The sequence below is a fragment of the Orcinus orca genome, chromosome 7, assembly GCF_937001465.1.
Source record: "Orcinus orca chromosome 7, mOrcOrc1.1, whole genome shotgun sequence".
Taxonomy (NCBI): domain Eukaryota; kingdom Metazoa; phylum Chordata; class Mammalia; order Artiodactyla; family Delphinidae; genus Orcinus; species Orcinus orca.
Genome location: NC_064565.1, coordinates 59,686,413 through 59,714,068, shown reverse-complemented (window position 1 = coordinate 59,714,068; position 27,656 = coordinate 59,686,413). Strand labels below are relative to the sequence as shown.

The 27,656-nt window shown below is 38.3% G+C and overlaps 1 protein-coding gene across 7 annotated transcripts in view; it reads left to right on the top strand.

Annotated features, from left to right (window-relative positions):
• The window catches only part of METTL8 (methyltransferase 8, methylcytidine), a 139,601-nt gene that overhangs the window by 18,906 nt on the left and 93,039 nt on the right, over positions 1 to 27,656 (top strand). For all 7 annotated transcript variants that reach the window (XR_007478401.1, XR_007478402.1, XM_049712277.1 and 4 more), the window contains exons 2-3: positions 12,526 to 12,683; positions 16,445 to 16,599. Coding sequence is in view for 5 of the 7 variants with exons in the window: in XM_049712277.1 (XP_049568234.1) it covers positions 12,672 to 12,683; positions 16,445 to 16,599 (167 nt within the window). In the remaining 2 variants the exon portion in view is untranslated. The remainder of the gene's footprint in view (positions 1 to 12,525; positions 12,684 to 16,444; positions 16,600 to 27,656) is intronic.

Genomic DNA, 27,656 nt, shown 5'->3' with positions numbered 1-27,656 from the left:
GGGTTCGTGCCCCGGTCCGGGAGGATCCCACATGCCGCGGAGCAGCTGGGCCCGTGAGCCATGGCCGCTGAGCCTGCACGTCCGGAGCCTGTGCTCCGCAACGGGAGAGGCCACAGCAGTGAGAGGCTCGCATACCGCCAAAAAAAAAAAAAAATACTGCAGAATCTTTTTACAGTGTGCTGTGTACTCAGATGCATCATTTCTATCTTATATCTGTGCTACTTGTTGCAACAAGATCATAAATGCACATATAGGCACTGAAATCAAGTAGCAGTTATACATTTGCTCCTACTGATTTTATGTTTTAGGTTATCATAATAAGTATGCAATTAAAAAAGTTGTCGTAGGATCTTAGATGTGTCCAGTGGGGGATTGATCCTGAGGAGCAAAGGATGGAGATTTATTATAATGACCTGCTGAAGATTAAAATGAGGTGGTAGTTGGGGGTCCATATTTCAGCTTTTTGTCCATGCTAAAATGTTTCTTTTTCCTAGATGTTCATGGCCTTGTGGTTCTCCCACACTGTAAGCATCTCTCATTCAAATAGGATTTCCTTCTCCTTGTTACAGCATTACTGTTTTTGTTACTAGGTGACATAGGTTAAACTCAGAAGGCCTAATTACTAACCAGTACCTTCTGTCTGTCTTTTCTTCCCCTTGTTTCTGTTAAACCCAGACTTCAACCACATCAAGTCCATCAACCTTCCCCAATCCCTCCTTCTCCTCTCTCCTCTTTATTTTTAAATTTCTAGTCATTTTGGGTTTTTATGGTCATTTGTTATATTCTCCCTCAATTCCACATCCTAAAGCACCATTACTTTCTGTACTACAAGCCTAGACAGGCCTAATCTAGGTAAAACCACATATTTTCCCCTCAGACTGCCTGGTGGTAGAGGAAATCACATAACTGCTATATTATTTAGGTTACTTTTGGTTGGAGATAACAGAAAACTCAGACTGGCTTAAACAATTAAGGGAATATATTGGCTCAGTAACTGAAAAAGCCAGGTGTGGGACTGGCTTCAAATGAAACTTAATCTAACTAATTAACAGTGGGACCTAACTTCTTTTTATTTTCCCAATTTTCCTTCTTCAGAGTTGGCTTCATCCTAAATGTGTACCGTGCCATCATCCTTAGGCCAGGTAGCTTCAAGATAGCTTTTGTCATGGACTGAATTGTGTCCCCTTCCCCCAAATTCATACGTTGAAGCCCCAAACCCCCCCCCATGTGACTATATTTGGATAAGGCCTTTGTGGAGGAAATAAAAGTTAAGTGAGGTGATAAGGATGGAGCCCTAATGCAATAGAAATGTGTCCTCATAAGAAGAGAAAGAGATACCCAAGATCTCTCTTTCCACAAGCATGCAAGATGGAAAGCCATGTGAGGACACAGCAAGAAAGTAGCAAGAAGGACCTCACCAGAAAACAACCCTGATGCCACCTTGATCTTGGACTTCTAGCTTCCAGAACTGTGAGAAAATAAATTTCTACTGTTTAAGCCACCCAGGCTGTGGTATTTTGTTAAGGCAGCCTGAGCTGACTAATACAGCTTTCAGTAGCTCCAGGGCTTCATGCTTCCTCTTTCACGTGTAACAGGTATGAGAAATCATCTTTGTCCACAAATCTCTAGCACTAGACCTAAGAGATGCACTCTGTTGGCCAGATTTAGTCTGATGCTCACCTCTGAACCAGTCACGATGCCCACAGATTTGGAATGTACTGATTGGCTCAGTGTAGGTTATGCAGTCCATCTCTGGCTTCAGCCAGGTCCACTGTGGCTTCTCTGCAAACTCATAGATCCCAGGTCCATGAGCTATTGGAAGTGGGGAGTGAGTACTCAGGAGGCAGCTAATAAATGATCACTAATTTGAGTTGCAACTTCACGTGGGCCAATTATGTTGTTCACATTACTTTACTCAAATGTTGTTAGTTTCCTTTCTCATTTTTTTTTTCCTGTTCCTTCTTTTCTCAGGTTCCTTACCTTGCAGCCTCTTACTTCACAAAGAAGAGAGCATTGGGAAAGGGTTCTCTTAACAATCTTCCCTTCCACTACAAACACACCTGTTCTCACTCGTCAGAGGATGAGATTGTTCTTGATGCCTTACATGGATAACATGTTTTCTGTGTACTTATTCCCCCTCCCTACCTCCCACTTCTGGAAACTTGTTTGTCAACAATCCATCTCTTTCCGCTATCTTCAGTCTATTTTGTTTCCGACACTGGGTTTTCTCTCATCCTACAAAGATACTTAGGATTCTTTGCATCTAAACAAATACTTCTTTGACCTAGGGAATCCCTTAAGATAAGGCCCAAGTTCTGTTTTTTCTTCGCTACTGCCTATCAGAGTCCTCTACATTTACTACCTCCCCTACCCCAGTGACCTACTTATTCCTAAAGTCTGCATTCTGCCAGCACAGCCAGGATTCAAATCACTTTGATAAAGGTCATAATTGATCTGTGCCTTCAAAACCAATTATTTATTTTTAGCTTCTCCTTTTTTAATGTTCTTTAGTATTTGATCACATAAACTGGTTCCTCTTCCTCTACCTGACTCCTAAGTATTGTATTCCCTTGAGTTCTATCTATCTCCTTTTTTTCTTGATCAATTCATCATGACTTCACCCACCAACCTGTAGACCAGGGACTTGTCTCTGAAATCTGTATCTCTAATGCCTACTAATTACCTGAACTCATTTCCAACTATCTTTTGGGGATATTCATTTGAATGTATTGTGGGATCCTTAAAATTTGTCATGTGCAAAGTGACCTTATTCTCTTCCCTTCCCTACCCACATCCCACCATTATCCACCTTTTTTTTTTTTTTTTTTTTTTTGCGGTACGCGGGCCTCTCAGTGTCGTGGCCTCTCCCGTTGCGGAGCACAGGCTCCGGACGCGCAGGCTCAGTGGCCATGGCTCACGGGCCCAGCCGCTCCGCGGCATGTGGGATCTTCCCAGACCGGGGCACAAACCCGTGTCCCCTGCATCGGCAGGCGGACTCTCAACCACTGCGCCACCAGGGAAGCCCATGCCACTATCTTTGGCTCTCATGATCTGTGACAAATTCTTGAGTGTAGCCCTCATCTAATCAATTCTGTATAGGAGTGGTTTTAAGTCATTGATGTGCACCAGGATCATATGTGAAGATTTAAGAAGCTGTAGATGCCCCAGTCCCAGAGCTTTGATTTTTACTGCTCTCGTTTAGGGCGCAGTAATTGGCAGGGTAAGACCATCATAACAATCTTTATAAAATACAATCTGATCATGTTGTTTACCTGTTTAGAACTTATCAGTTGTTGACAGTGTCTATAAGAAAATATTCAAGCTGCTTAATTTGGTATACATAAAGATTCCTCATTATCTGGCCCCTGCCTAATTTTCCGGCCTTATAATCACTTCTCCACTCCAACCTCCATCTGTCCCTCACATCGTAGGCTCTAAGCATATAAAATTACTTCTAAAAAATAAACGTTTAATTTTAGAACAGTTTTAGATTTACAGAGAAATTGTGAGAATAGTATAGATAGTTACCATATACTCCATACCAGATTCACCTATTATTAACATCTTACATTAGTATCTATATTTGTCACAATTAATGAACCAATATTGATACATTATTGTTAACTAAAGTCCATAGTTTATTCAGATTAAAAAATTTTTTTTCACCTAATATCCTTTTTCTGTTACAGGATCGCATCCAAGATACACTACATTTAGTTGTCGTGTCTCTTTAGGCTAGTCTTGGCTCTGACAGTTTCTCGGATTTAACTTGTTTTCGATGACCTTGACAGTTTGGGGGAATACTGGTCAGGTATTTTGAAGAATGTTTCTCAGTTGGGGTTTGTCTGATGTTCTTCTCATGATTAGACTGGAGTTATGGGTTTTGGGGGAGGAAGAAGAATACAGAGGCAAAGTGCCATTCTCATCATATCATATAAAGAATATATACTATCAACCTGACTTATCATTGTTGATGTTAACCTTGATCACCTGACTGAGGTAGTGTTTCTCAAGTTTCTCCACTGCAGAGTCACTCCCCCACATCCCACCCATACTGTACTCTTTAGAAGGAAGTAACTATGCGCAGCCCACATTTAAGGAATGAGGAGTTATGTTCCACCTCCTTGAGGGTGGAGTGTCTACATAAATTATTTGGAAGTCTTCTGCATGAGAGATTTGTCCCTTCTCACCCATTTATTTATTTGTTTATTCAATCAACCATTTCTGTCAATATGAACACATGGATATTTATTTTATATTTTGGGTTATAAGCCAAAATTATTTTGTGGTTCAGAGTATCAGTATTTCAGCTTTGGCCATTGGGAGTGCTTTCAGTTGGCTTATGTGTCCCTTTGACATATCCTTATCATTGTGGGTTGTTTTTTTGTTTTTGTTTGAGCAGTTCCTTACTTTCTGGCACCATGCTACAGGCTCATTTTATATATTCCCTGCCCCAATCCTAGCATCAGCTATTTTTCCAAGGAGCTCTGATTCCTTTTATTAGAGAATAGTATTAGAAACCAAGATGGTCCCTGGTGTGCTTGTTGCTACAGGGGTATGTTTGCCTCTCAACTAACGGAATAAGGAAATATATGTGTGTATGCTATATACACACATCTATAATTAGTTCTGTATGTAACATCTGTATTTATAAGCTAAATATGAGTTCATACTGATGACTCCAATTCTAATTCATTACCATATGAATTATTCTAGCCTTTTCCCCTCACTTATCCATAACCTTCCACTCCTGGTGAGAAACCTGATTCCCACCATCTGCTTCTTAATTGTTCAATTCCAGTGTATTTGTATAGTGACTTCAGAATGGTTAACCCTTTATCAACTAAAGCACAGTGCTTATTACAATTCTTACTGCCCTTAGTCTTACAGACTCTACTCATTTCCAAAGTTACTTAGCATCTTTCTTCAAATTACTTTTGCTTCCCTGAATATACCATATGTTTTCACACTTCTTTGTCTTTATTTGTGCTAGTCCCTCTGTCTGGGGTGCCCTGGTTTTTACCCTTATCTCCTTGGAATATTGCCACTCACTCTTCTAGACCCAGCACAGATGTTGCCTTCACCAGGAAGCTTTCCCTAGCCACAACCAAGAGACTTAATCACTAATGCCTCTGTACTTTAATAGCACTTTATTCCCACCTCTATCACACATTTATCAGGACTCTGTTTGCATCTCATTCTTCTTCACTTGGTGGTAAGTTTCTTTCTTTTTTTTTTTTTTTTAATTTATTTCTTTTTGGCTGCATTGGGTCTTTGTTGCTGCATGTGGGCTTTCTCTAGTTGCGGTGAGCAGGGGCTACTCTTCGTTGCAGTGCGCGGGCTTCTCGTTGCGGTGGCTTCTCTTACTGCAGAGCATGGGCTCTAGGTGTGCGGGCTTCAGTAGCTGTGGCTCGCAGGCTCTAGAGCACAGGCTCAGTAGTTGTGGCTCACAGGCTTAGTTGCTCCACAGCATGTGGGATCTTCGTGGACCAGCGCTTGAACGGGTGTCCCCTGCATTGGCAGGCGGATTCTTAACCACTGCGTCACCAGGGAAGCCCTGGTGATAAGGTTCTTGAGGGCAGGAACCAAATAGATTTGTCCCTGGATTCCTAGGACTCAATAGTAATGGATGTTATGTTAGAATCCTCTTGGGTGAAAATTACAGAAAACCTAATAGTGGCTAAAATATATAAGGATTTATTTTTCTCATCTAGCAGGAAATCCAGAGGAAAGTGGTAACTATCATTGGTTTACCTGTTCAATGATACTGTCAAGAACCAGGCCCTTTCCCTCCCCTGTACACAGCATCACTTTCCTTTATTCAGGAAAAAGGCAGAGTGAGGGTGTCAGCAAGCCATCCTCCAGCCCCTTTCCCTTCTGTATGGAGGCAAAGACTTTTGCCCGTTAACAGACTTCTGTCATCTAGAACATGGTCACATGGCTCGTCCAACTGCAAGAGAAGATGGGAAGGTGTATTTTTAGGAAGGCTAATCTTTTCAGTAAGGCCAAGATGTTGGAATTAAGCTCCAAGTAATCACAAGGCCACAAGGAGGTCAGGAATCTGTTTCCTGTTGGATAAAAGGCTTGAGGGTAGACAGAAGACCAGGCCAAGAAGACTCTTTAAGACAAGAGGAGAAAAGGCTTGATCTCAGTGGGAGCAACATCTGTTATTGGTAGAAAGCACAAATGTACCTAATGAGGAATCTAACATACTCTGACTACCCACTCTATATTCCTAGCATTCTGTATTGCTCCCTGGAAACTTTCGACTTGTCTGTTTTCATGTGGAAATTGTATCATTCTTGTGAATTTTACTTTCCATTCTCTGGTGCCTTTTCTGTGTCATACCTCCTGTGATGTGACAGTCAAATTTTTACCTGATAGACCATGGTGCAGTTTGCCTTGATTTTTTGCAAGTTATAACTAATTGTAGTTCTTTAAAATAGAATTTACACAGTTCTATAATTTCTGCCTACCTAAATCCCACATTCTTTTGAAATTATGGAAATACATTCATTTGGATGCTTTTATTCATTAATGTTCTGTTTCGAGTTTTATTTTTGAAATTATTTTTATTTTTGGCTGCATTGGGTCTTCATTGCTGCGTGCGGGCTTTCTCTAGTTGCGGCGAGCGGGGGCTACTCTTCATTGCAGTGCATGGACTTCTCATTGTGGTGGCTTCTCTCGTTGTGGAGCACAGGCTCTAGGTGCGCAGGCTTCAGTAGTTGTGGCATGCGGGCTCAGTAGTTGTGGCTCGCAGGCTCTAGAGCACAGGCTTGGTAGTTGTGGTGCATGGGCTTAGTTGCTCCACGGCTTGTGGGATCTTCCCAGACCAGGGCTCAAACCTGTGTCCCCTGCATTGGCAGGCGGATTCCTTTTTTTTTTTTTAAATAAATTTGTTTATTTATTTATTTATTTATTTATGGCTGTGTTGGGTCTTCGTTGCTGCTCACGGGCTTTCTCTAGTTGCAGGGAGCAGGGGCTACTCTTCATTGCAGTGTGCGGGCTTCTCATTGCAATGGCTTTTCTTGTTGCAGAGCACGGGCTCTAGACACGCAGGCTTAAGTATCTATGGCATGTGGGCTCAGTAGCTGTGGCACGCGGGCTCTAGAGCACAGGCTCAGTAGTTGTGGCTCATGGGCTTAGTTGCTCCGTGGCGTGTGGGATCTTCCTGGACAGGGATCGAACCCGTGTCCCCTGCATAGGCAGGCGTATTCTTAACCACTGTGCCACCAAGGAAGTCCCCAAGTTTTTTTTTTTCCCCTAAGATTTTTTTATAATTTATTTATTTAATTTATTTATTTTTGGCTGTGTTGGGTCTTTGTTGCTGCGCGTGGGCTTTCTCTAGTTGTGGCGAGCGGGGGATACTCTTCGTTGAGGTGCACAGGCTTCTCTTTGCAGTAGCTTCTCTTGTTGCAGAGCATGGGCTCTAGGCGTGCGCGGGCTTCAGTAGTTATGGCACACGGGGTCAGTAGTTGTGGCTCGCGGGCTCTAGAGTGTAGGCTCAGTAGTTGTGGCGCACGGGCTTAGTTGCTCTGCGGCATGTGGGATCTTCCCAGACCAGGGCCCGAACCTGTGTCCCCTGCATTGGCAGGCAGATTCTTAACCACTGTGCCACCAGGGAAGCCCCCCCAAGGTTTTTATATATAGCATTCATTTATAACTTGAATTCTTTATAATATTCCATTTTGTGCCAGGACAGCCTTATTGATACATTAGTCCAAACATGACTGGGTAAATCCTGCATACAGGTGCAAGCATCTCCTGCCATCTAGAGTACCTAGGGTTAAGGCCATTTGCAATGAATCAGGAAGCAGAAGTCTCATTAAGTGTAGAACTCCATTAACTTCATTCATGAGAGTTTTTTACTAGAATTTGTAAGGACTGGTAACACATAAAGCATGCATGTAACTTAATACCTTTTCTCAGTCCACCAAATCTGATTACTACTTCCAGAAGTTACTGTAGTGCGCACAAATGTGAAATGGCAGGTGAATGAGTTAAAACAGATTTCATTCTGGTCCAGCATGTTTTTGGAGACAACTTCCAGAGCAATTAGAATACCCTTCAGATATTCAGGTTTAAGGCAGCTTTGAGATGGGTTTACATGAAATCCTTCATATAACGTGTGAGTCCCAGTAACTTCTTGTGTGTGTGAGTGCATGGTGACACCTTTAAGGGTGGTCTTAGAGAGCAAACACAGCATGAGATTCCCATTTTGAAGCTGCAGAGTGACTGACATCGTAGTGTGATCAAAGTGCTCTGCAAATACTTACTGTAATTATTGTTGTTGTTCTGTTCTTGCTAATAACCTTATTTATTCTCTGAAATTATAATCATCCAAAGAAAGATTAAAACAAGATGTATGAGTTGCCTGAGCTCTTTGCCTCACAGATGGTCACCCTCAGATTTCTCTGAAATTGACAGAGTTAATTGAAGCTTCAGTTTTCACGCCTGTAGTTGATACTTAAGTGTTTCTTACCTGAGGCTTTCACTATTCAAAACAGTACAACAATAGCACTTTAATTTGCTCTCATTAATGGTAGCCTCTCAGGTAATGTTAGTGCAGCTTTATCTAGATGTTGTTTGTTCCTCTGAATGAAACCTTTGTACCAGCTTCCCAGCCAGAGAAGGAAAGCTAAACAGTTACAAAGGTAAAAACATGAATGTCTCACTAATTTACTCATTTAAAGGATGCTCAGAACCCAGGAAACATCCAAGGGAAGTTAACTTTTAAGCAAAGGGCAGGCATTTAGTGTATGATTAACGGCAGTTTCTTTCTCTGAGATTTCAGTGAGCTGAGACAACTGGGAATCATTCTTAGGGAGGCAGCTCAGAGCCAGCGAAGTGCTCCAAGGATAATCATTACAAATTCACACAAACAACAGTACTATTTGCTCTAGTTCTTTGGTGCCCTTCCAGTAGTATTGAGATGTGAGGAAGCAATCTTAGGCTCAAGCTTAAATAGTAAGGGAAAGAATTCCTTCTTTGCCTCTACTCCTCAACTGAGTAAAAGTAAAAGACCAGTGAAAAGAACAGGGTGTTAAAATGTTATGTTATTTAGGTTATGCAAGAGCACTTTGCCTGTACCTTGAGATTTGAGTACTGAAAAAGAGAATGACTGTGCTGCCCTACATCTGGGGACTGGTGTCTCCCAGTGGCATTGCTTGCTGTTTGATTAAGGCCCAAGAGAAAAAAACAGAATTGAGAAAGATGAAGGGAGGGAAGAAATTCTGGGCTTCCTTAAATCAAATACAACAAATTAGCAACCCCAGTAAAGACTGGGGAGTCAATACTGTGATCCTTCTTGTATGTGTGGTGTACAAAGGTAGGGCGCAAATTGTATATATATGTGCATAACAAAGATGTTTTTTAAAAAAGGTAGAGCATAGGCTCTTCCGTTCAACTGCTTTGGGTCAAGTTGAAGCCCCATTAGTTATTGGTTGGGTAACTTTAAGCATGTTACTTTACTTCATTCTCTGTGAGGTTTTCCTGTGTAATATGGGTATAAAAATAGGACCCCTTGGTAGGGAAATAGAGGTTAAATAAGATAATACATGTAAAGTGCTTAGAACAGGGCCTCAAACATGGTAAATACTTAACTTTTTAAAATATTAATATTTATATGAAAAATAAATTGGGATTGGTGATTTACTTCCTCAAAGATTTTTTCAAATTGCAATGTATGGCATGCAGTATTTCCTTTTACTAAAATTATCCCTTTTATTTAAGAAGTTGTTAAAACAATTACTCTACAAAAATAACATTTGCAGTTACTTAAAACATGAAATATCCTATATACATCTTACCTGTTTCAGAAGAATATGATATAGTTTTGTTGGTATGGTATGGTAAGGGCTGTGAGTCATTGTTAAAAGGGCCACATTTTAGTGGAAAGCAAAGCATTTAGCCAAAATTTGGAGGTAGGGCAGAGATCTCTTCCCTACAAGTCATCCTTCTACACCAAGGCTACTGCTTTTGCTACAAGCATAATGTGGTGTTAGTGGTAAGCTCAGAAAACTTGTGTTAAAACCACCTTCTCCTTGGCTTGTCATACGATATATATGTGGAACCCAAGTCATTTTATACATTTGTTTGTTTCCTCGTATTCTAAAATGGGCACACACTTACCTACATCTGAGAGCTGGCAGGAAGTCTGTCAGCTCTTCATGGCATACCAATGTAGTTATAGCATAATAAATGCTATTGATAATGAAATTCTCTCACTCTGATACCCATATGAGCTTCAGTTCCTTTCTGGATCTGTTCCTCAGTGATTGCTTTAGCCAACTGACTATTCATGACTGAGTCTTGGTGTTGAGATATCAGAGGACCATGGCCCTAAAGCCATGCTCCTTCTTCATTCTGTTTCATTTTGACCTTGATAGGACTTGAGAGGAAGAACCACCGTAGGATGGTGAGCTGAAAGTGAGAACCTATAGGCAAAGTAAATAAAAGAAATACCACTTGATTATATGGACTAGAATTTGATATGGCAGAATCAGTTTGAGCTAAGTTAAGTGAAGCATCAGGACCACAAACCTTTTAAGGTGCTTCCAACAGTAAATTAAAACTCAAACACCTAACAAGGATTTGTGGAAATTCTTGTTGCCTTCGTATTTCTCTGCTCTGGACTGTTGTAACTCAAACTGCCTTAGCAATTAAAGCACACCAAGACATGCCTAGAAAACTCTTACCAGGCTTCCCTCTTTTGGATATCTGCAAGTTTTATTCCTGACAAACACCTGATAACTAGGAACTATAATGAGAAGCCCTAAGTCTGTGGGAAAACTGCATTGTAATAATGTGGCCAATATTCAGACCTTTATTTCATACAGTTGCACTACTTTTCCACGTTATGCTGGCCTCATAAAACAAATTGAGAAGTGTTCTCTCCCCTATTTTCTGAAAGAGTCTGTGTAAGATTGGTGTTATTTCCTCCTTAAACATTTGATAGTCACTAGTGAAGTCATCAGGGCCTCCAGTTTTCTTTGTAGGAAGGTTTTTTGGTTTGTTTTTTTATTGTGGTAAAATATACATAAAATTTACTTCCAAAAAATGACTATTACTAGAAATAAGGAGGGGCATTTATTAATGAGTCAATTCATCAAAAATATTAACATTTAATATTGCTATTGTGGTCAGAAAACATACTCTGTATGATTTGAATACTTTGGAATTTATTAAGACTTGTCTTATAGCTCAGCATATGTGGTCTGCCTTGGCAAATGGTTCATGATCAGTTGAAAAAATGTGTATTCTGCTGTTATTAGGTATATTGCTCTTTCTATAAATGTCATTCAGGTCAAGTTGATAATGTTCAAAACTCCTGTGTCCTTATTGATTTTTTGATAGTTCATTTCTGAGTGTTGTTCTGTTTATTACTGAGAGAGGGCTATTAAAATCTCCAAGTATTGCCATGAATTTGTTAATTTTTCCTTTTAAAAGATTCTATTTTTGCTTCGTGTATTTTGAAGCTCTGGTATTAGGTACATGTACATTTAGGATTTTTATGTCTTGATGAATTGGCTCATCATTATTAAATGTAATAGTCTTTTTAAAAGTCTATTTTGTCTATTATTATACCTCCATTAGTTTTTTTCATACAGTGTTTGCATGGTATCTCTTTTTGTTTTCTTTTTTTTCAATGTACTACAGAGCCCAAGAAGACCCAGAAGATATAAAGTAGGATCGCCATTTATATAAGGTTCAAAAATAGGCAAAATTAAACAGTGTTGTTTAGGAATGCATCAGTAGATGGCAAAACTGGGGACACACAAGGAAGGAAATGAGCACCAGGCAGGGCGGGGGCTTTTGTCTGAGGTGGGAGCAGGGGCTGCTGAGCACAAGTACGCTGAAGGGCTGCTTCTTTTACGACTGTTTATTAAACATCTGTGTTTTATGCACTTGTCTGTATGTATGTCAGATTTCACAACTGAATATGTGAATTATGAAAGACAAAAAAGTGGAGCTACTAAGTTGCTTCATTAAATAAGTGTAATTTCTGATTCCTGACCCTTTAACTCACTCCTATACCCTCAAATGCCAGCAGGTGTAAAGGGCAGCTTCCCAAGTTTATTGCTCCGTTGTATCTCCAGAGCAATTAAAACACTGGAGGTGAACTGGAAAGATCTGGAAAGACCTAGATCCCACCACCTCAGATAAGAAGAAATGTCAGCAGCAACCCCTGCTCACCAGAAGGAATCAAGAAAGGACTGCTCTCCTGCTCAAATATTTGTCCTGCTCTTTTACCATCCCAGTCATCATTGCGCAGAGTTTATGTTTAACACCAAATGCTTGTAGGGCTACCAGGTCCCATCTCTTTTTTAATTGTAATCTATTTGTATCTTTAAAGTGCTTCTCTTATAGACAATACAAGTATGCCCTGCTTTTTGAAAGTTTGCTTTACCTCCTTCACTTTGATGAAAGACCTACATTGGTCTAAATGAAAGAAATCTGAAGAGGATTTTCACTTCTACGAAAAAAGGTGAAAACCGAAAATAGCTTTCAGTGTTTGTTTTGCAGTGAGCTGTTATAGAGGCGGTGCAAACCCTGAGCATCAAGAGCGGCACCTCCAAGCTCCTTCCCTGGGAACTACACTCAGCATCCCAGCATTAAGCCGCCATAGCTTTGAGCATCTGTGCTTTATCTTAATTTATTTTGTTAACAAGATGTGTCCTAAGGTAATTGCTTTTTTGCTTTACGCCATTTTGGCTTACAAAAGGTTTCACAGGAATCCTCCACTTTTGGATAGTGGGGGAGACCTGTATATGGTTGAGTATTGCTTTTTCATACAAATTAGCAACCTGTGTCTTTTAACTGGAATCCATTTACGCTTAATGTAATTACTGATATGGTTGGATTTAAATATGTCATCTTGGTATTTGTTTTCTAATGGTTCCATGTGATCTTTGGTTTCTCCTCCTTCCTTTCCTGCCTTCTTTTGGGTGAATAGAATATTTTTAGCTATGCTTCTTTGTATTATTTCAAATAAAAGTACTAATCCGTACAATTTCATTATGCAAATAATATCTTAATTAAACTTGTATTCAAATTAGGGTATGCCAAAGACCTAAATAGACATTTCTCCAAAGAAGATATACAGATTGCCAACAAACACATGAAAGGATGCTCAACATCACTAATCATTAGAGAAATGCAAATCAAAACTACAGTGAGGTATCACCTCACACCGGTCAGAATGGCCATCGCCAAAAAATCTAGAAACAATAAATGCTGGAGAGGGTGTGGAGGAAAGGGAACCCTCTTGCACTGTTGGTGGGAATGTAAACTGATACAGCCACTATGGAGAACAGTATGGAGGTTCCTTAAAAAACTAAAAATAGAATTACCATACGACCCAGCAATCCCACTACTGAGCATATACCCTGAGAAAACCATAATTCAAAAAGAGTCAGGTACCACAATGTTCATTGCAGCTCTGTTTACAATAGCCAGGACATGGAAGCAACGTAAGTGTCCATCGACAGATGAATGGATAAAGAAGATGTGGCACATATATACAATGGAATATTACTCAACCATAAGAAGAAACGAAATTGAGTTATTTGTAGTGAGGTGGATGGACCTAGAGTCTGTCACACAGAGTGCAGTAAGTCAGAAAGAGAAAAACAAATACCGTATGCTAACACGTATATATGGAATCTAAAAAAAAAAGGTTCTGATGAACCTAGCGGCAGGACAGGAATAAAGACGCAGATGTAGAGAATGGACTTGACACGGGGAGGGTGAAGGGTAAGCTGGGATGAAGTGAGAGAGTGGCATGGACATATATACACTACCAAATGTAAAACAGATAGCTAGTGGGAAGCAGTCACATAGCACAGGGAGATCAGCTCGATGCTTTGTGACCACCTAGAGGGGTGGTATAGAGAGGGTGGGAGGGAGATGCAAGAGGGAGGAGATATGGGGATATATGTATATGTATAGCTGATTCACTTGGTTATAAAGCAGAAACCAACACACCATTGTAAAGCAGTTATACTCCAATAAAGATGTTTTAAATAAATAAACTTTGCACTCCAAAAAAACAAACAAACAAACAAATTAGGGTATGCCAAAAGAGAGTTAATAGAGGGTACCTAAAGAGAGTGGGACTCTCTGGTGGCAGAAACCAATTTTCTCTACCAGAATTCTTTTGGGAGCTGACCCTGCCCTTCTCTTTTTTTCTCATCACAAAATGGAAACATGACCTAGTAAACATTAAGCTAACATGATAGTCATAACATAAAGCACATATTTATTAATCGTTGCAGTGACTATAACTGGATAGCTGCCTGTATAGTGTCAACTCTTCGGTCACTTCCTTCTTCCACACTGCAGGGATCTAAGGAGCCACCTTGGGAAATATGAAGTAACTTCCTTCCAATTAAATTTATGTCAGACAAGTACCATTTTTGTGTAGTCAGTCAAACAATTAATTCACAAGCAGCTTGGTGCTGCCCTTAGAAGTTTGCAATTTATTTGAGAAAGCATTTATGTTAAGTAATTGTGTTATGTATCTATATTATGTTTATTATACAGTTTACTATATATTTAGATAATATAAAAGATAAAGAGCATTTCAAGGCTGTTGTAGACAACACATAAATGAAATAAAGATGTTTGTGTGGTTAATTAGAAAAAGCTGCCTAAGCTGGACAAATTGCCACATGTTTAGGCCCTGGCTATACCGTGTTTTTCTATGGGCTAGCGGTCTGCAAGGCACACACTTCTCTGACATTTTCCTGAATTGCCTAATATCCAATCTGGTTATGCCTTTTTGTCTCCAGCTGTCTGTAGATGTTCTTGGGCATTTATAGTGAGAGAAACATCTTTTTTTCCCTTCTCTTCCTCTTCTATATATAGATAGATATAGATAAGTATCACGTGATTATTTGAAGCATTGAAATTTCATTTTGATTTGGCTTTCCTGGGTGGAAAACATTTACATCATTTCATACTTTTGAGCATGAATTGCCTCTTTTTCTAGGTGTAATCCATTTCTACTCTTCAGCATACGGAAGATTTTATGAATAATGTTCAGTGCAGAAAGAGAGCTCTAAAAATAATTGTGCTAGTAGGGTTTTGTTAGTCTTATGTGGAACAGTGACAGGAGAAAAGAACAAAGGCACATCAGAGGAAAGGTAGTGGTAGGCAGAGCATTTGATTTCATTTGCCTCCACCAAAGAGCTTGCATTTAGTGGAGAAGGAAAAACAAATAAGAAACAGGAGATCTGCACTAGCTATTGAATGTTTCATTTCTCATCACTGTTAGTCACATTTGAATGGAATCATTGCAGTCTTTTTGGTGTGTATAACTAAGCCTTTTTTTCCCAAAAGGAAAATCTTGAATTTTATGTTTAAAAGCACAATGAGATGTTTTTGACATTCTGCAGTTTGTTTTGGAATTCTTTGTTTTGGAATTCATAGTCTTAAAACCCATTGACTTTCAGTAAGGTGGTAAAGGGTGTACAATACATGTCATTTTTATGCCTGATAGCACCTGGGATAGTCTCTAGTGCATATTATATATACACACCTTTCATCATCCGTTTCTACCTGACAGCTTACAGCGTTAGGCTGAATGTTGCGATTAACAACTGAATGGGGGTGAAATGCCAAGCGGTATTACAATGGATTCTTATTGGAAAACATAAGCTCTTTAGAGCTTATTTTTTATACTTTTCCATGAAGATTTTAAGCCGACATATATGCCAGTACATAATTAAAATAACATACTCTTTAAATGTTTAAGTTATTCTCCAGAAATGGAGATAGATTTGGCTAATCAAATGATGATTCTCCTCTTGAGCTGGGATTTAAGCATGCGTTTTGTACAGGGAAATCTGTTTTGCAAATGCATTACTGATTATTCTTTAAAATGTATGTATACAGGGTTGTTAGAATTAAGAACTGTTGGGATCATATCTTAATATAGTTATTTTACCAAGATTCATATTATTCAGCCCAGCCCAGGGAATGAGATTTTTAAAATTTGTTTTCTTATTCTGCTCCTATACTTGGGTTTTTGGTCTAGTGGTCATCAAATATTCCCTAGAAATACATTTGTGTAGAATTCCCAAAACAAAATAATAAAATCACTTAAAAAAACTTTTTAGTATACAAAATCCAGATTCTGGGCTTACATGCTTTAGCCATGTGCTAAAAATTATATAAGCAAATACCAAAGAAAGCCAAGTTGGTCAAGGCTGTGACTTATAAAGAATGCCAGGCAATGTTGGACACTCCAGATATTCTTTTTCCTTCTCTTGGCCTGAAAAATACTTCAGGAAAGAAGCTACCATGCCCATCTTACATTTCAAATTTTTTAGTTTTCATGTCCTTTCTCAGCTTGTAAACCTTTTAGGCCAGTTTTTGGCTCTTAGATAAATAATATGTCGTTTAATCCATATTGACTAATTAACTGTTTGTAACTTTCCAGGTACTGATGAGGATGAATGTGATTTGGAGAAATTATTTTTCTCGTCTAAGGATAAGAATGGTGCCTCACAGATACCGAAGTAGTTATCACCCAGTGGCCCCTCTGGGATCAAGGATTTTAACTGATCCAGCCAAAGTGTTTGAACACAACATGTGGTAAGTTATCTTTTTTTTTTTTTTTGTGGTACACGGGCCTCTTACTGTTGTGGCCTCTCCCGTTGCGGAGCGCAGGCTCAGCGGCCATGACTCACGGGCCCAGCCGCTCCGTGGCATGTGGGATCTTCCCGGACCGGGGCACGAACCCGTGTCCCCTGCATCGGCAGGCGGACTCTCAACCACTGCGCCACCAGGGAAGCCCGGTAAGTTATCTTTTTAGGTGTGATATAATGTATGTACATTAAGCATCACCAGTGCTATTTTCATTTAGTGCCAGAAAAGGATTTTTTAAATTGAGCACTTATGTTGTTGAAGTTAAAAACAAGGGTAACTGATCCCAACTTAAATGTTGCCAATTCTGAATTTCTTTGCAAAGAGAATTAGAAAAGTGAAGTTTCCCAAGTGCTTTCCTCAGCTTTGGGTTCTTGCAGGCCCTCCCTGCTCACCTCTGATCCTGATTTGGCAGCATATCACTGAGGGGGCTTCTTTTCTAGGTAGAGCCCTCCATTTGCCTCTTTTACAAGTACTTATCAATCAGCAAATGTGAACTCAGTACCTGCTGCTTACTGAGCACCAGGGAGAACACATTGGTTTGACCTTAATTCATGCTTTTAGGAAATCCACCCTTTATTTGTGAAGATAGATGGGTATTTATAGGAAAAACTGATAATTAGGAATACAAGGCAGCAAATTGTAAGGGCCCAGAGTGTTCTTATAAGGCATAGGTCTGTATAAGAACAACTCAAGGGCTTCCCTGGTCAGGCGCAGTGGTTGAGAGTCTGCCTGCCAATGCAGGGGACACGGGTTCGTGCCCCGGTCTGGGAGGATCCCACATGCTGCGGAGCGGCTGAGCCCGAGAGCCATGGCCGCTGGGCCTGCGCGTCCGGAGCCTGTGCTTCGCAACAGGAGAGGCCCGCGTACAGCAAAAAAAAAAAAAGAACAACAATGCAGGATCACTTCTATTTTGGCATAGTCAGGAAGATTTTTTTTTCAGCTTTATTGAGTTATAATTGGCATATAAAGGAAGGTTTAAGTGGGGAAACTGAGATATTTATTCTTTCTCCAGTACCCAGTATGGTGCCTAACACATAAATATTTGTGGAATAATAGATAGGTAAAGCTGGAGTAAGGGCATTCTAGGTGGGTAGACAGTCATATCCACCTAGATGAGGAAGTATAAGGCATATTCAGGAGAACAGGATAGTTTGCCGAAAATAAAGGCTCTTCTAGGAGATTGGTAAATGATAAGGTTGGAATGGTAACAGACCAGGTGTGCGGTAGGAGCAAGATTGTGTGTGGTCTTAAATTCACACCTGAAGTGAAAGGTATTACAGAGCCACTAAAGAGAAATGGCATTCATTATACATGGTATATTAAATATAAGTATTTGTATAACAGTATAAGGATAGATCAGCAGGTAGAATTAGAAGCAGAAAAGGGAAAATGAGAGAGAGATTGTAAGGGAAGAAAAAATAGAACTTGGTGCTTTTGTAGAATAAAGGAAAAGGAAACATTTGACTCTGAAGGTTTGATCCTAGATGACTAATAGAAATAGGAAAATCAAGAGGTAAATTGATTTTTTTTAAAATATAATAGAAGAAAAACAGGTGGTTTATCTTCTTGTTTTGTTTGTTTGTTTTTCGTTTTTTTTTTTTTTTGCATTACGCGGGCCTCTCACTGTTGTGGCCTCTCCCGTTGCGGAGCACAGGCTCCGGACGTGCAGGCCCAGCAGCCATGGCTCACGGGCCCAGCTGCTCCGCGGCATGTGGGATCTTCCCAGACCGGGGCACGAACCCGTGTCCCCTGCATTGGCAGGCGGACTCTCAACCACTGTGCCACCAGGGAAGCCCTTTTTTTTTGTTTGTTTGTTTTGTTTTTATCTTCTTTTTTTAAATTGAAGTATAGTTGATGTACAATATTATATAAGTTACAGGTATAAAGTATAGTGATTCACAATTTTTAAAGGTTATACTCCATTTATAGTTACAAAATATTGGCTATATTCTCATCCTTGTAGCTTATTTTATACATAATAGTTTGTACCTCTTAATTCCCTACCCCTATATTGCCCCTCCCTCTTCTCTCTCCCCCTGGTAACCACTGGTTTGTTCTCTATGTCAAACAGGTGGTTTCTTATAAAGTTAAATATACACTTACCATATGACACAGCAATTCCACCCACTCCTAGGTATTTACCAGAATAAATGAAAATATATGTCCACATAAAGACTTGTATATGAGTGCTCATAACAGATATAGGTATTTGACAAAATAAGAGGTAAATTGATTTTTTATTTTGGAATAAAGATGGTGCATTTAATTTTAGATATTTTGAATAGGTTTTCAGAGAGGGACATCCTGAGAAAAATGTCCAGAACATAGACTCCACTGCTAGGAAGAGAGAGCAGTCAGGGCTGAAGATGTGAGGTTGGGTATAATATCTGCAGACAAGATTGTTGTCTGACTAGCCTTGGGAGCAGGACCTCTAGGGCTGGAAAAGTAATTCATGGACTTTCTATGTTTATATTGCAACAGAATATCAATTTTAAAAGTAAATAGATTGACGTTATTAATTAGTCCTGCACTATACAATGTGGTGGCCCCTACCCACATATGGTTTTTGAGCACTTGAAACCTGGTTAGTCTGAATTCAGATGTGCTATAACATTTTAAAGATTTAATACAAGTAAAAGGTAAAGTATATCATTAATAATTTTTGTACTTAATTATTCAGTAAATGTTAAAATGATATTATTTTGGATATGTTGAATTACAGTATTTTATTAAAATTAATTTCCTTTTCACTTTTTTATCATGGCTACGAGAAAATTTTAAATTACATGTGTGGCCGACATTATACTTTCTTGGACAGTTACTAAGTTAAACCATTTTGACGATCATCACCAATTTGGACAGTTATAATAGGCTGTGAGATAATTGTCAAACAGTTAAACCTCCAGAGGAACTTCTGGTCCTAGGCAAGCTCCTCATTTGCCAGGTTTTTTGTTTTGTTTTTTGTCAGTAGACTCTAGTGATTTAGTTGTCTACATTTCTTTTTCCATTTGCTATCACTAGCTTTTTTGCCCAAGATTCCTGCCTGCCCATTTAAGTTCTGTTTTGTCATAGGCTCTCAGGGAAGCAAGGGTCATCTGGTTCAGTGCCTCTCAAACACTGTGGGCTAGCTTAGGGCTGCTGCACAAGAATCCCTTGGGGTATGGCCCAGGAATTTGTAATTTGAAAAAGTTCTTTTAGTAATTCTGTTGAGCTACCAGGTTTAGGAATCCTTGATGCAGTCCAATGGTTTCAAACTTTAGTAGAATTTTTTTTCCAAGTGAAGACTTAACATAGAATCCCAATGTTTAAAAGGTAAAAACAAACCTACTCTGAGTGAAGTGAAGTGGTCATAGAGGCTTGGGGCATTGACAGCTCCACTTCCCTTTTCCTCTCCCACCCCTCCCTCCCTCTAGCAGCCTAGAGGACCTTTAGGGTTCAGCTGACCAGAGTTTGAAAAACCTTGATTTGATCTCTACAGCCATCCTTCTCCATAGCATACCCCCAAAGAAGTTACCCTGCCTGTGCAGGATACCTCTAGTGAACTCTCTCCAAAGCAGATACATACTGTAATAATAAAAAAATAATAATTTTCTCCAAGGGAAGAGGAAAGCAGTTGCTTCACATCACCTTCCCATGTCCCCCACCCCAGTTCCCCCCATTTTTTTGCTTGAAGAGAAGATAAGTAAATTAAACTGAAAACCAGAAGACTGGTTTACTTTCTCCTTACTTCAAGTCCAAAGTTCTGTCTAAAAGTTCTCACTTCCTTCCTTATTTCCTCCTTTATATTTAAGAATAATGTCTCCTCATGCTGAATTTTGATTTTTAAGAAGTCTCTTAACAAGTACATGTCAGTTTTCTCTCAGAGATGTTGATCAGAATTGTGTACAGTTCATTTTTCCCTTTAGCCTCTAGTTTAGTTAATAAGAACTATTTACTCTATACATGAACCTCTTGTTGAAAATTTTTTGAGAAAAAATAAAAATACCATTTTTCTTCAGTTTCTATATCCTGAGTAATATTTGCCCTCCAGATTCTGGATATTACTAGTATTTACATCTGCCTATAGGCTCTTCATTCTTAATAGTTTAGTTAAGTGAATTTCACATAACATAAAATTAACCATTTTAGGTGAACAGTTCAGTGGCATTAATTACATTCACGATTTTGTGCAACCAGCATCGTTCCAAAACATTTCCATAACTCTAAAGTAAAATCCCTTATCCATTAGGCCTCTTACACTCATGCTACAGTTCCCAGCCCCTGGCAACCACCAATCTGTGTTCGTCTCTAGAGAATTACCTCTTCTGCATATTTTGTATAAATGAGATTATACAATATGTGATCTTCTGTGTCTGGCTTCTTTCCCTTAGCATAAAGTCTTGGAGATCCATCCATATTGTAGCATGTATCGGTACTTGATTCATTTTTATGACAGAATAGTATTCCATTGTATGTATATACTACAGTTGGTTTATCCACTCATTCACTGATGGACATTTAAGCTATTTCCACCTTTTGGCTCTTGTGAACAGAGCTGCTGTGAACATGTGTGTACATGTACTTGTTTGAGTCACCTAGGAATGGAACTGTGGGGTCATGTGGTAATTCTACATTTAACTTTTTGCAGACCCACCAAACTTTTCCACAGTGACTAAATCATTTTGTATTCCACTTGTAGTCTTTTAGTTATACTTACTACATTTATCAATTTGGGGGGCACTGACATGAAACTATATTCAGAGTGCTTGTGAGACATGGCCCAGACATCTGTCTGTATTGAGCAAATTACACGGCTACTTGGAAGAATCATTCCTTATTCCACGCTGCTCCTGGTTTAAGTGTATAGGAACTTTTCAGGGGACCCCCGAAATTTATAAGGAAGCAGTAAGCACTTGTATTATCATATAACTAAATCAGCTAGGCCAGCAGCTTTCAAGCTTTTTGGCATGACCCACAGTAAGGAGAACAGTTTACATCATGGAACAGTACCTGTACGTATAACACATGCACATATATGAAACAGGAACAGAAGTTTCCTATGCAGTTTTACCATGTAAGACATGCACTCATAGTTTCCATTTGTTCTTTTCTGCTCCATTTTTGTTTTTTTCTCTTTTTAAATGTAGATGGACTAACTAAATTGATTTCATGACTCACTAAAAGTGTCATGACCTTTAGTTTAAAAACACTGAGCTAAGTGATTCTCTGTAGATCCAAGGCAAGACCTATATCCTGTAACATGACTTTCTATTACATAACCCATTTAAATAACTGACTGTTTCCAGCATCCCAATAGAGTTCAGGTATCAAGAATTCTTTCTTACTATATAGTCTGAATTTTCTTTATACAATAATTTGTCATGAGAGGCAATCTAGATGTTAAAAGGAGCAGTCTACATGTCTAACTTTAGGAAGTTACTTAATCTCTCTGTGCCTCAGTTTCCTCATCTCTAAAATGGGATAATAATAGTAATAGTAACCTCATAGAGTTCTTGTAAGGATTGAATTAGTATATATATATTATAATATAAATTGTATATACATGATAAATAAGCAACACATAAGAATTAGCTGTATTATTATTATTACCATTTCCTAACATGTACTTTAGTTACTTATGTGTCTGTTTTATCTTCATTATTAGATTGTATGACTCTTCAGAGACGAACTTAGCTTATATCTGTTTCATTGCTATATTCTCTATATTATAGGCACCCAATAAGTTTGTTTGAATAAGTGAATCAATGTAGAGAAATAGGAGATCCAGTTCATGTCTACTTGAAATTTACAGCTAGACTGAGAGTTAATATCATAGCTATAAAAAATAAAATTAAATAAATAAAAAATAAATTTAAAAAATATCATAGCTAAACATGGGCTTCAGAACCCAAAAAATCTGAATTTAAGCCCTGACTCTACCCCTTTCCAGGGTTAGAATTTGAGGAATTTGAGCAAGTTTTTTTCATGAGGTGTTGTGAGTATTAAAGGAAATAAATATGTAAAACACTTAGTAGTAGTAAGCTCCCTAAAAGGCATCATTCTTGTTGTTATTATAAGATGGAGAGTTGAGATATATACCAATGAATAAATAAACAGTATAGAGGACTATGCAGGGTCAGACAGTGAAGACCATAGGAATAGTCTTCAGAATAGGAAGAGATTTTTGAGATGGGGATGTAAGAAAGTCAATAAGATTTCATAGGGCAGGTAGGATTTAACCTGGGCTCTGAAGGATGAGGAGGATTTAAATAGTGAAAACCCTTTTGTTCTAGACATGAGCAAAGATCTGCATTGTACACGAGGTGTATTTCGTGTACAAAAGCAAGCAAATAGACCAGCCCACTTGGAAGAGAGGTTTCACATTTTGAAACTGGGTAAATGGTGTGACAAAAGAAGTATTTTAGGAGAATTAATCAGGCTCTGTTGTCAGGACACGTAGAGTTAACCATTATAGAACATGAAATGATATCTTTTTTCCTTAGCATTTTTGTTATATTGACATGTACCCATCACTGGGCTAGGTTCAGAGCAGTACTCAAGAGAGGAACAGCAGATGATCACTGCTCTAAAGGAGCTCTAGTCTGTTTCACTAATAAGCTTGAGTCCTCCAGGTAAAGAAGATGGAGTGAATCTGAAAAACAAAGTATTCCTCCTCCAACAAAATGAATAAGAAGTAGTAAAAGCAAGCAAAAACTATGCCAACAGCAACTACAAGAGTTCATACTGTTCATACATAGACAATTAGTGACCAAGGAAAGAAACTATAGATTCATGTGTGGCTCAGAGTGGCTCCTAACCCTATCTTTATCCCTCAGAAGCAGTACTAGGGAAAGGTCAGCTGACAAATCATTACTAATACTCATTAGGCAGCCCTGGCAAATGTTGAGAAAGAGCCCTTGAAAATAAATGTTCTTACCTATCACAGAAAAATTTGAGGTCTTAGTAGAGCAGGGAAAATCATGGGGCTCACCATTTTCCAGAGTTCCATGCTGAATTGAAACTATCCAAAGCCCAAGGGAAACCCCCTTAGGAATAGGACACATCCTAACTAGATAAGTGAAACCTAGCATAGATAGGACTTAATAAATCTCAAAAAAAAAAAAAAAAAAAAGCAGACCCAGACCCTCATAAAATAAAGGCTGCCAACTACCCAGTGGAGTTCCCCCTTCTCCCCCACCTCTGAAACCCTCAGATTACAGAAAAGTGCAGAGGATACATAGTACCCAGCCTTCAAACTAAGCTTGCAGAGAAAGATAAACCTGAGTAAGGTTTGGTGTCAAGAGAATTTGTCTGCCAACAAACCAGAGAGGAAAGAAGGAAGGAGGGGAGAAAGAACATAGCATGCACTATGGATTAGTTTGCATTTTCCAATATTTTATGTAAAGGGAATCACAATATATACTCTTTTTTTTTCTGGCCTCTTTTACTAAGGATCATTATTTTTAGGTTTATGCATGTTGTTGCATATATCAATATTTTGCTTATTTTTATGACTGATAAAAGAATAAAATCAGAATATATAAAAAGCTCTCAAAATTCGATAAACAACCCAATAAAAATGGGCAAAATATTGAACAGACACTTCACCTAAGAAGATACAGTGATAACAAGCATATGAAAAGATGCTCAAACATCAGTAGTCATTAGGGAAGTGCAAATTAAAGTCACAATGAAATACTACCAAACATTTATTAGAACAGCTAAAATTCAAAATACTGTACCAATACTGTTGGTGAAGATGTAGAGGAACTGGAATTTTCATACACTGCTGGTGGGAATATAAAATGGTGCAACCACTTTGGAAAACAGCTTGGCAGTTTCTTAAAAAATTAAACATACAACCTCTATATGATTCAGCCATTCCATTCCTAGATATTTATCCAAGAGAAAAGAAAGCATACAAAGACTTTTGCATGATTGTTCATAGCTTTATGTGTAATAGTCAAATTTGGCAACAACCCAAATGTCCATCAACAAGTAAATGGATAAACAAATTGTGGTATATCTATATAATGAACACTACTAATAAAAAAGGAATGAAACTATTGATACACACAACAACATGAATGCATTTCAAAATAATTATGCTGAGTGAAAGAAGCTAGAAATAAAGAGTATGTACTTTACTTTTACTGTACTGGAAAATGCAAACTAATCTATAGAGGCCGACAACAGATCAGTGGTTGTTAGTGAAGCAGGAGGGGGGTGTGGCGAGAAGGGGAGGGGTGGAAGGGAGGGATTACAAAGGTGCACCAGAAAACTTGAGAGTAATGGATATATTCATTAACTTGGTTGTGGTGACGTTTTCACGCATATTACATTTGTCAAAATGTATCAAATCATATACTTTAAATATGTGCAGTATGTCAGTTATACCTCAATAAAGCCATTAAAAAATATGGTTACATCCATACATTGGAAAACAATGTAGCAGTTAATAAAAATAAGAGAGATCCATGTGTATTGATATCAAGAGATGGCTATGGTATGTCATTAAACAGAAAGAGCAAGTTGCAGAAAAGTATCTCTAGTATGGCCTCATTTTTATTAAGGAATTTCTATACATGTGCTACAGTATATACATATCTTTGTTTTTATATACACAGAGAAATGTCTGGAAAGGTCCACATCATACTGATAACACTGTTTATCTCAGGGATGGACATGGGGATAAGAAGTAGGGTAGAGATGAAACTTCGTATTTTATAAGCATTAGTATTATTTGAATTTTGAGTTTTTTAAAAGAATGCCCCCCGTGTACATATTCTCATCTTACTGTCTATCTGATAAAGCCTTTGTTCTTTAATAATCAATTACAACTCCTCATCTTCCTAACAGTTTTGAGTTCTACCAAATCTTCTTCATTTTCGTGTCCCTAGTTCACAGCCCAGTGCCTAATAGTTATAGGTTGTCAATAAATGTCTAATGAGAGAAGTAAATATTGGTTTTTTTCCAGCAGCTGTGACCTCTATCTCTTGTATGCAGAAGTGGGAAGGCATTGGTTCTTTCTGTGTGTCTTTTGTATGTCATTCATTCCTAAGTAAGAAACTGATTTACTAATAAAAATAATCAACTGAAATATTTATTATGGCCAAAAAAGATAAGTGGAAAGCCAGGACTCAGAAATATAAATTAGTGTCAATAGTAGAAAAGATTTAATTGAAGTTAGTTCAATTATTCTCTGATTTACCTATAACAACTATATTTTATCCATCTGAGACATTTTTTTTACCGATTAACATCTCTGTGAAGTCATGGCATTTCTTAAAATTGATGGCATCTTACAATTGTAATTGGAAGTGTTTTTTTCTTTCTTACTGGTACAGAAAATAATGGTATCTTAGATTTGATGAAATAGGATAATTATAATTTCGAAGTACATAGTCTTAATTGTACACTGTTTTGAGAACTATTACATTTATTTTACTAATACAAAAACTAAGAGACATAGAAAATATAAATTACTTTCCACTGCCATACATCAAGATTAACATTTGAATATTTGTTATATTGTTAGAAAAGCATGAAAACCTTTTGTTATATGGATAAATCGGCAACAGACATAAAAGATTGACCCAGAAGGAAGTACATGTGAACATATGGGAAAATATACAACAGTAAAATAAATACAAATTAAAACAATTTGGTACCTTTTTAGAGCTACTAAAATAACACCAAAAAAGAAAGAAAAAGAGAGAGAGAAATTTAAGATAACACCGTATCCTGGTAGCAGTGTAAGTTAATACAATCTGGTTATATTTCTGTTTATTTTTTGTCTCATCTGTTCTTTTATTTTCCTCTACTGGCTTTTTGGCTATACATCTTTTGATTATTTTTTGTATGTTATTTTAGAGCAATAGTTTCAAACATTTTGGTCTTAGAACCCCTGTACACTGTTAAATCATTGAGGACCCCAAAGACCTTTTATTTATGTGGATTATATCTATTGATATGTTCAATATTAGAGATTGAAACTGAACAGTAAAATATTGATTAATTTTAAAACAATAATAAACATTACATGTTAACATAAATTACATATGTTCATGAAAATATCTATTTGCTCCCCAAAAATATAGTGCAAGGAGTACATTGTTTTAAATGTTTGTAAGTCTCTCTAATGTCTGGCTTAATGGAAAAAGCTGGATTCTCATATGTGCTTCTTCATTTAATCTTTTGTGTAATGTTGTTTAGGTTGAATTATATGAAGGAAACTTGGCCTCACACAGATATGTACTTGTAAAAGAGAGGAGTGTTATAATAGCATCTTAAGATAATTTTAGATATTTTTCTTTTTTTTTTTTAGCTGTGCCCCACATCTTGTGGGATATTAGTTCCCTGACCCGGGATTGAACCCTGGCCCTCGGCAGTGAAAGTGCAGGAGTCCTAACCACTGGACCACCTGGGAATTCCCCATATTTTTCTTTCCTTTTTAAAAAATATTTATTTATGTATTTTTGGCTGTGTTGGGTCTTCGTTGCTGCACGCGGGCTTTCTCTAATTGCGGCAAGCAGGGGCTATTCTTCATTGTGGTGCATGGGGGTCTAATTGTGGTGGCTTCTCTTGTTGCAGAGCACGGGCTCTAGGTGCGCGGGCTTGCTTCACTAGTTGTGGCTCACAGGCTCTAGAGCGCAGGCTAAGTAGTTGTGGCGCATGGACTTAGTTGCTCCGCAGCATGTGGGATCTTCCCGGACCAGGGCCCGAACCTGTGTCCCCTGCACTGGCAGGTGGATTCTTAACCACTGCGCCACCAGGGAAGCACCCCATATTTTTCTTGATACTACATTAAATCTCAGCAGCAGCAGTTTCTTAGTTGCAATATGGAATATGAAACCATATCAATGAACTTGTGGTATTGTGCTATATTATAATCCATTGTTACACCTTATACTTTTTTAAAAAATAAATTTATTTATTTTATTTATTTATTTTTGGCTGTGTTGGGTCTTCGTTGCTGTGCCCCGTTTTTCTCTAGTTGCGGTGAGTAGGGGCTACTCTTCGTT